At 47.9% G+C, this 9543-nt stretch overlaps 1 protein-coding gene and 1 non-coding gene across 2 annotated transcripts in view; one reads left to right on the plus strand and one right to left on the minus strand.

The window, feature by feature from the left end:
- Nucleotides 1-3833: 3833 nt before the first annotated feature.
- trnaa-ugc lies at nucleotides 3834-3905 on the minus strand. Its single transcript has one exon. It is a non-coding gene; the product is annotated as a tRNA-Ala (tRNA).
- A 562-nt stretch (nucleotides 3906-4467) lies between these two features.
- Nucleotides 4468-9543, plus strand: part of mgat4d (MGAT4 family member D) — a 21377-nt gene continuing 16301 nt past the window's right edge. The window contains exons 1-5 of the mRNA XM_015396379.1: nucleotides 4468-4645; nucleotides 5151-5336; nucleotides 7402-7524; nucleotides 7607-7740; nucleotides 8467-8513. Coding sequence (XP_015251865.1) covers nucleotides 4555-4645; nucleotides 5151-5336; nucleotides 7402-7524; nucleotides 7607-7740; nucleotides 8467-8513 — 581 coding nt within the window. The 5' untranslated portion in view covers nucleotides 4468-4554. The remainder of the gene's footprint in view (nucleotides 4646-5150; nucleotides 5337-7401; nucleotides 7525-7606; nucleotides 7741-8466; nucleotides 8514-9543) is intronic.

The following is a 9543-nucleotide window of genomic DNA, read 5'->3' on the forward strand; positions in this document are numbered from 1 at the left end:
GAGAGCTAACTGGATCCCAGGGGGCTAACTGGATCCCAGAGAGCTAACTGGATCCCAGAGAGCTAACTGGATCCCAGAGAGCTAACTGGATCCCAGGGGGGTAACTGGATCTGGATGATAGGATGGCTAACTGGATCCTAGAGCCTAATCAGAAATCAGAAGGAGTTGATTTTTAAAGGTGAAATCAGCGACCATCCTGCAGAGCAACAGAAAAGCCTGTGATGATAATCAGTGACTCTTAATATATCAGACAGGACAACATTACTTCACATCACACCATCCAAATCAACAGAAACTTACTCAGTAAGCAGGGAAAAACACCAAAGGATGCCTGAAAACAGAAGAAACCAAGATCCAAACCCGCAGCAGAGATTCTGCTTCCTGCTCTCTCTTCCACTCTGTCCTCCTCTCTTCATCTGCCAGCATGAACAGATGGGTCCTTTCTATTCTCCAGCTTCTTTTTCCTCAACTTCACCCCCCACCCTACCCCACCCCACCCACTGTCAAACCTATCATGATAAATGGAGGCAGACGCGCCTCTGTCCTTCCATAAAGACTTTACGGGTCACTTTGCTCTTTAAGAGCTTCAGCAAATATTCCACTGACATAGAAATGAAATAGATAGATGAAAACAGTTCTAGGCAGAATTATCCTGCAAACAGAAACCAGCAATGGTCTCAGGGAGGATTAGTGTGTGTTACACTGAAAAGGCAGGCTGGGGGGGGTCAACATCTGCATGTCTCTCATGATGCCATCAACATTTTCCTCTCAATCCTCTTAGAGGATTAAACAGAAGTAGTTTTTTTCTGTTTCTTTGTGTTGATGCTTCTGAACCGACTGTCGGACAGTGAAACAGGCGGCGCTCTGACCTCCACCTACCATCCGTCCCCTATGGACACATGCGTCCCACAGCGCCACCAGAGGACAGGATAAAGGGTGGAGTCATCAGCAGATTGGAGAGCATGTTCTGAGGTTTTTACTGGTTCATATTTTCCTTGTTGTTAAACAGTAGAGCCCATCAATACTAACCTCATTTCTTCCATTGTTGCAGCCGTCCCATTAACTCCCACTGGGACCATTATGCTCCATCTTATCTGCTGGTTCTGCTGCAGGACAGCGGCTGAAGGAGACCTGACGCTTCTGGGATGACCGGCTGATCGACACGTTCCCCTCAGACAGACGCTGTCTGCAGAGGAAGTTTACAGAGGCTTGAAAAAGCATCCAGTCTTTCCTAACTGGTTTTATTCAGTATATTCTGGGGATGTAAGCTAATGGACCGGAATCTAAAAGCACCAAAACATAAAGTGAAATAAAAGGAGGAGCTGTTTGTTCATCCAACCTAAAGCCAGTGCTAGGCCTTGGTTTAACCCCTCACTGTCAGAAACACCTTCTGGTCTCAGGTGGGTTCAGGTCTGACGGCTCAGACACATGGAGGAAGAAGCAGTGAGGGTTTCCTGGCTTTCTGCCCAGAGGGCAGGACCTGGTGGAGCAAACAGGTTATATGTCGGCCAAAGGCCAAATAAAGCACCGCCTCACCACATTTACAACATAAGCACAGTAAGAAACATCACAACTGCTTAGGATATGAAGTTGGAGTCTGATGTGGCTTCTTGGTCCTGAAGAAAAGTTTAAAAAGTTCATTATTTTAGATCAGAAAAGGAAGATTGGATATAGGTCTATAATTAACCAAGTCATCTGGGTCAAGAGACGGTTTCTTAAGCAAAGGTTTAATTACAGCAACCTTAAAAGCCTTTGGTACATATCCCTGTAACAGAGATAGATTAATCACATCTAAAATGGAGGAGGAGATCAAAGGGAATACCTCCTTAAATAACCTGGTTGGAACTGGATCTAACATCAATTTGAAGGCTTAGATGAAGACAATAATTTTGCTAATTCAGAAAGTTCAACTGGATCGAAGCAGTCTAAACCGGGTTCAGATTCCATGACTACCTCAGATGCTGCCCCACCTTCCAGAGACAAGGTTTTATTCAATGTTCACTGAGACACCTAAACTTTTACTTTGATGAACACAGTGGCAGCTCAGTGTTTCAGGCCTTGTTTATGGGGATTCAAAGGTTAGGGGTTAGGCAGGCTGCTGTTTTCCTTTTATTTCCAGCAAAACAAAACAAAAATCTATTCTGCAATTTTTTCTAAAACATTTAAGGATTTACATTTTTATTTAGGGTTTTTACCCCCCAGTTCTTTTTTTCCATAACAGCAAATAATCAGGCAGTTTTCTGATGTGTTTTTTCATTTTTATTAAGATGTCGTTCTTCATGATCAACAGTTTTTGTAGAATTAATCAGCTGCTCTTTGAGAACGGCCCTGATAGTACAGAAACCATAATTATGGCATCTTAGAAACGATGTATTGAAAGCCAGAAACACCTGTGTGTCTTTCGCTCTTCTTTCTGATCAGTTGTGAAGCTTCTTGGACCAAACCAAGCCTGACCTTCTAGAGCTCTACACCTCGTCTCAAAGTCTGAGATCCTCCAGTCAAAGGCCTGGACCCTGTAGAGCCGCAGCCCCACACTGTGCCATACGTTGCCCCCATCTTTGCGCTAACATGAACCTGGTGACTCTTTGAAGAGGCAACTGGAGGTGTTTTCATTCAGACTGACTCTTGGTGGTGTTTATGCTCTACGAGGTTGTATGTTTGCTATTCTTATTTTTATTTTAAAGTCTTGATGCTTTCTAAATAAAGCTTGTTTCTGAGTTTACTACCTTGTGAAAACGTCACTTCATTGTGAAATATTTAACACATCTGTTCTTAACGAAGCAGTAAATGGCTTTGGAAATATTGTCTGCACAGATAGCTCACATCCATGGGGTGGGGGGGTCTGAATCCTTTCACAATGCAACATTTTACCATTGAATGTTTCCTCTATCACCATGACAACCAGCCACTTCCTCCCATTGCAGCTGCTGGGGGGGTCAAAGGGTACTTAGGGTTAATGGATGGGGGATCTTGTTAAAAATGTGAAAGGACTTGTGTGTCTGTGACTGTGAAGGACTCGTTTAGTTGATGCGCGTAGCAACAGGAATGACACACTGTGTGCTGCCCTGTTTTCCCTCTCTGAGGTTCACCGCAGACGAGCATCCAGACCTCTGCAGGACATCTGCTTGGAGGCCAGAGCAGCTCCCAGAGTCTGTTATGATGTCATGTGATGATCCAATGCTGGTGCACCACCACAGGAGCACTGGCTTCAGATGTCACAACAACAAACAGACCAGTCTTTTAGTCCAGATCTACAACAGAAACAGGAGCGACTCGTCTCCTACCCAGTAGGCCCCATCTAAAGGTGGATAACCACAGCTCAGACCAGGTGATTGACAACTAACTAGCTCTACATTACCAAAGAAAACTAGTAAAATACAGACAAAAAGGTGGACACACCTTCACTGAGGTGCCAGGTTAGGATGACATCAGTGGCTGCCATTTGCTCACAGCACAAAATACAAGTTAAATTTACACGTATAAGGAAAAAAAGCACATAAGTTTGTCCTCACAGTAAAACAGCTTCTGACGTTTATCTATGCATGCATGCCTCCATAATACTCATACTGTAGAACTATAACACTCAGAATTATCTACTCAGGCCTTATTATGTTCTTTGAAATGTTCTGCTTCTGATTCTAAAAACATAAATATCATAATTGTATACAGTTAGAGCAATAATGGTGATGAAAAGCAGACAACCTTTGATTTTAATACCTTCCTCTTTACTTAACTGGAATTATACCGAATTGTGTTGTATAAAAAAAAATACTCGCACTTCATCCGATAAAAAGCAAAGAGAACTGAACAAACAGCAACAAAAGAAAAACCTATGGAGATGCCGGGGATTGAACCCGGGGCCTCATACATGCAAAGCATGCGCTCTACCACTGAGCTACATCCCCGCTGGAGAATACCGGCGACATGAGTGGATTTATAGCCGGGAAGAATCAGGGTCCGCGACTAAGGAGAAGTCTGTGTTTTTGCTGATTGTCTTGATGTCAAGTGGACCAGAACCGGGATCTGAGTTCCAACAGCACCTGGATCTGCGCTCCGGCAGGACCTGGATCTGCGCTCCGGCAGAACCTGGATCTGCGCTCCGGCAGACCGGTGTTATGCCGAGAAATGCATGCCTGCCGAGAATTGCATCCTCTCTCGCGGGAGCGCGCATTGCTCTAACTCTTGCATATTGATTAGCAAACTGACTGAAGAAGAGGAAACGTTTAAAGATATTCTTTACATCATCCCGCGAGAGGAAATGCAATTCTCGCCATAACACCTGGCCGTCTCTCTGATAGTGTGTCTAATGGACCACCAGGTGTCGCTGTGATCCACGGTGAAACCTTCCCCTGATTGAAGTCACAGGCATGGCTTTACATTCACGCGAAAACTTTCGTTTACACCTGGATCCCATGACGCAGGTGTGTTTTGCAGCTTCTGACGTAGCCAATGACCTGCCTCCTATAACTACCCGAGGAATTCACCTACAGCTGTTCACCTGTAGTCCATGGGCGGCTGCGGCAGGTGCGAGGAAGACTCTGGGTGAGGAAGGACATGAGGTTTTATCCCCTCCGAGTTGGATGTCTGTTGGCGGCCGCTTGTTTTCTGTCACTTTCTTGGATAAAATTCCAGCCGGATGGCGGAGGTATGTCAGTCATTACTACCTAATCTCTGCTGCTCTTTGACCTGAACAGGAAGGAAGCTGTTCTGGTGTGGAGATAATTCCAGACACAATCACTTCTAGTGGAGAAGCAGCAGCTTCACTCTAACATGAAGCCTTCTAGGCAGAAAACAGTCACAGCAGCTTTTCCAGGCTGAATCCAGGCTGGATGTTCATCACAGCCTGCAGACCTGTCTGGATGACGTCATCACAGCCTCTCTAACTTAAAGACAGCTTCAAACCCTCCCAGTCCTCCAGCGTCTGTAGGCTACAGGAGGTGATGAAGGGAGGCTGGAGATGGACAGGTGCTTCCTGAGAGGCGCCACAACTTTGCTTCTTCTCTAAATGTTTCTGATCTTTTCAGTGGAAAATCTTCCACACCAGCACACCTGGTCTGATTACTGCAGAGCAGCAGGATGTAGAGCTTCCAGTGAAACTGCCTGACAACATGAAGTAGGCTGAACCTTCCCACTGCTTCCTCCCTCCTCAGCACCAGACCTGCAGGCGCTGCACCAGAGGCTGTCGGTGGCTGAGGAGCTGGGAGGACAGGTCAGCAGGGACCTCAGCGTCATCCTGGAGCAGCTGGAGAACATGACCCGGTCCACCAACGCCAGCCACGGCTGGAGCAACGCATCCAGCAGCAACACGTCCAGCAGCAGAAGCTTCGCCTCAACCAGTAAGAATCACATCTGTTTGCAGAACGGATCCGTTCCCAGAGACCTTCCTGGTACATGCAGAGTATCATGGGAGATCCTCGGGTCTCTGGCTGAGCCGCCAGCTGCTAGAAGGCTGCATATGGTGGACCATCTCCATGGTTGGTCTGCACCAAGGGTCTGCAGTGAGACCGCTAGAAAGCAGGTGGATCCTCAGGTAGTCTGGATCCACCTATGGAAAGGAAACAAAAAACATTCAATCAGAACAGAAACTTTGTTATCCACAAAAGGTTTGAGAAGGCGAACTTTGCTTTTTTTTTTTTTTTCTTATTGATATATTTAACTAAATTTGAGTAAAATTAGTTATAAAGAACATCATTTAATTATTTCTAATGAAAAGTTGAAAATATACTTTTCAAATTGTATTTTTTAAATTTTCCTAATATGTATTTTCAAATGTTATATTTTCCGGTTCCTCATTTTCAGATTGAGTATTATGAAGTTTATTCGTAGATTTGATCTCCTCCCTTCTGGGGGCGGGCTTCCCTCTGCAGCCGCATTTCTATTGGTCTGCCAGACGCATTGTTCTGATTGGTCAAGAGCGAGCGTTTGGATTAGGCTGTAAGTGAAGGAAATGTGATCTGGAAAAGTCTGACCGTCCGCCCTAACCCCTACATCCCTCCATCACTATACACAGCAGGGACTATATAGTGAACTTAGTTAACTGACCGTTCAGACAGATGATCACTGCTCTTCGCTTCCCGCTGGTCATGTGACTCCGCCTCCCCGCACGGTGCCTGCGCCATCTTTGTTAATAGTCGCTGCTGTGGGGTAGAGACAGCGGGCCGCATTTTTGAGGAGAGCTCTCCTTCCAAAGCATCTTGGGATATATCTGCTGTCTAGTGACCATGGATGGTTTTCAAGGTGCATCGTGGGAAATTTTGAGTCCACTACTTATTCATTCAGTAGAGGTTGGGACACTCATCCAAAATGGCGTAACCAGTATGTGAGGATTAAGGCGGACATTCGGACACAGCCAGAATCTGAATAGATGCAGAAACTCAACCTGAAAGAGAAACGTCTGAAAATATAAAAATATTTAAAAAGTAAAAAAATGTACTGAGAGAAAAGAGCATTTTTCTAAACCAGCTGTTTGCTTGAAACGATAAAGGAGCAGAATTCCCTCTATAGCATAGAGGTGCTGGTTCTGTTGGCTTTGAGGTTGTGGCTCGGTGGAACTGGATCCGTTCCCATCAGTTCAGAACTGAACCTGCTCAGAACCTGAAGCTGGGCTGCTTAGAGTCCAGACCCAGTCTGGGTCCAACAGAACCAGGTTTTCTCGTGGTGGTGGACCTGAGCCAGCAGTCAGGGGAGCTTTAGGCACCAGCAGGCCGTCTCTCCAGGTTCTATGGAAATTAGACCTGTGGTCTGGCTGTGTGCCAGCCTTCGTTTCCCTGTATTCTGATTTGCATACTGGTTTCTTTCCATAAAAGTTTAAAGATAGCCATGCAAACTGGGAGCTGACCAGTGCATTGTGGGATGTTTCACTGCTGCAGAAACCAAGAACCAGAGCTCATAGTCTGGGCCGGGCGGACCGGGCCAGACCGGACAGCACAGCACCCTAACTCTGCTGCTAGATTGACTGTAACATTTACTAACAGCTGATTCAAAGGAATCGGGTCTCTGCAGAATGAATCGGGTCTCTGCAGAATGAACCGTGTCTCTGCAGAATGAACCAGGTCTCTGCAGAATGAACCGTGTCTCTGCAGAATGAACCGGGTCTCTGCAGAATGAACCGTGTCTCTGCAGAATGAACCGGGTCTCTGCAGAATGAACCAGGTCTCTGCAGAATGAACCGTGTCTCTGCAGAATGAACCGGGTCTCTGCAGAATGAACCAGGTCTCTGCAGAATGAATCGGGTCTCTGCAGATTGGACCGGGTCTCTGCGGAATGAACCGTGTCTCTGCAGAATGAACCGGGTCTCTGCGGAATGAACCGTGTCTCTGCAGATTGAACCGTCAGTAGAACTTCTGGACTCCTCCTCTCCTTCCAGACACTCTGCTCTCTAATCTTCTTCTTCTCTAACAGTGAAGCAGCTGAAGTCTGAGCCTAGCAGGCTCCAGGGCAACATGGAGCTCTACATGCCCCACCTCAGGGAGTATCCTGACAGCCTGCAGCCCCGTGTGGTGTTAGGGAGGGGGCGCCGTGGAGGTAAGGGGCGTCCCACTGACACAGCCCTCCCCTCACTATGCATGGCTGATGTTGATGATGGTCTGGGTGTTTCCCCCCTCAGTGACCTTAGTGCTGGGCATCCCTACAGTGAGGAGGGAGAAGCAGAGCTACCTGGTCAGCACCCTCAGCTCGCTACTGACCAGCCTGACCTCCTCAGAGAGACGCGACCTCCTCATCATCGTCTTCGTTGCCGAGGTAACCTTCAGCTGCTGAAAAGGTTCCTCCTCCTCCTGCTGCTGTCAGAGGATGGAATTCTTGATGCTCCCCATGTGACCCGCTCGATAACTCCATCTGAAACACATCATGACTCTTTTATTTTTCACACTGTTTCCATGCCAGTGAGGCTGAGGTGAAGCCCACTGACCTGCAGTGTGCAGCAGCAGGGCTGGGCTCTACTCATCAGTAGAAGCTTCCAGCTGTGTCTGGCTGATGGAAAGTTCTAGCTTCTTCCCCCTGCCAGACCTCAGATCTCCTGGAAACTGTTGGTTTTTCAGATGACCTTTGACCCCCGCAGCAGGTTTCCTCTGACTGTTAAAAGCTCAGATGGATTCCTGCCGTCTCTGAAGGAGGCATGGAGGGAGGGTTCCTACATGCAGGTCCACAGCAGGTCTGGTCGGCGCCTGAAGGGCACACCTCCTCCTCCTCTTCCTACTCCTCTTCCCTTTCCTCCTCTTCCTCCTCCTCTTTCTTTTCCTCCTCTCCTCCTCCTCTTCATCCTCCTCTTCATCCTCTTCTTCTTCCTCCTCCTCCTGCTGCTGCTAGAACATGCTTCTCCTGTTCTCCTGTGGGTCTGTAGGGTGAACCCATGTGAGCGGCCGCCCTGAGGTCGGAGCCTCGCTCCTTCCTGAGGTGTTCAGGCTGACGTCTCCTTTGTTCAGGACGTAGCATCACTAAGCTCCCTTTGTTCCTCCCTTCACACAGACGGATGTGGAGTATGTGGACAGCGTGGCTGGCTCCCTCTCTGACAGGTGAGTGGCTCCCATCAGGCCCACAGACCAGCCCATAGAAATGAAATCAATTGTTTCCATTCCAGCAGCCGCAGTGTCTGAATCTCTCATAGATTTCTCTTCATCTAATGATGGAGAATATGAACCCAGCCAGTTGGATCCCAGTAAGACCAGTAAGAACGAGGCCCCGTCAGAAAGGTTTGCTGCCTGAGGGCCGATCAGCGTTAAGGTGGAGGTCAGCTAGCCAGGAGGAGCACACATCCATCTCAATCCTTCAGTATTTCTGCTGGGTTCTGGGTGGGATGAAGGAAGCTTTTGGTTACCATCATGGTGTTACCCTTTGCACTCCCTCTCCAATGGCCGATACCTGTCTATGTCTCTGAATGACCCCCCCTTTCATAGACAGGTATGGGGCATTGCAGACTACCAAAGAAGCCAAACGACCCCCATTCCAAAGGAATGGACCCGTTCGTTGGACAGGCCAGTAATCACTGAGTGAGGCGACCTGAGGCTTCTTTGGGACTGGAATAATGGAGGCAGACTTAAAGCATGCTGGCACTACGGATCGGTCCAGCCGGCTGAGTTCGGTGCTTTTAGTGATTTCTGAACCTCCCCATTAATCCAGGGTGGTTGGTTGGCCTGGGTGGTGATGTTCTTTGTGATGCTGACGTCCCTCAATGCATTTCTTAATGTAGGCTATACAGTCATAGCATACTCATCTAAAGTGGTCTTGTTGTTACAAGGTTACTGCAGCTTTGAACATGTTCCAGTTGGAGCATTCACAACAGTCCTGGAGTTTCTCCATGGAGCCCTCAGACCAAGGGTGTAACTTTGTGATAAAAATTGGTGGGGGCGCTCTAAGGGTGGAGGCACTCCTACGGTGGAGGCACTCCTACAATGGGGGCACTCCATGGGTGGGGGCACTCTAAGGGTGAGGGCACTCCTACGGTGGAGGCACTCCTACGGTGGGGGCGGACTAAGGGTGGGGGCACTCTAAGGGTGGAGGCACTCCTTCGGTGGAGGCACTCCTACGGTGGGGGCACTCCTACGG

This window comes from Cyprinodon variegatus, unplaced genomic scaffold, assembly GCF_000732505.1.
Source record: "Cyprinodon variegatus isolate N-32 unplaced genomic scaffold, C_variegatus-1.0 Scaffold793, whole genome shotgun sequence".
NCBI lineage: Eukaryota > Metazoa > Chordata > Actinopteri > Cyprinodontiformes > Cyprinodontidae > Cyprinodon > Cyprinodon variegatus.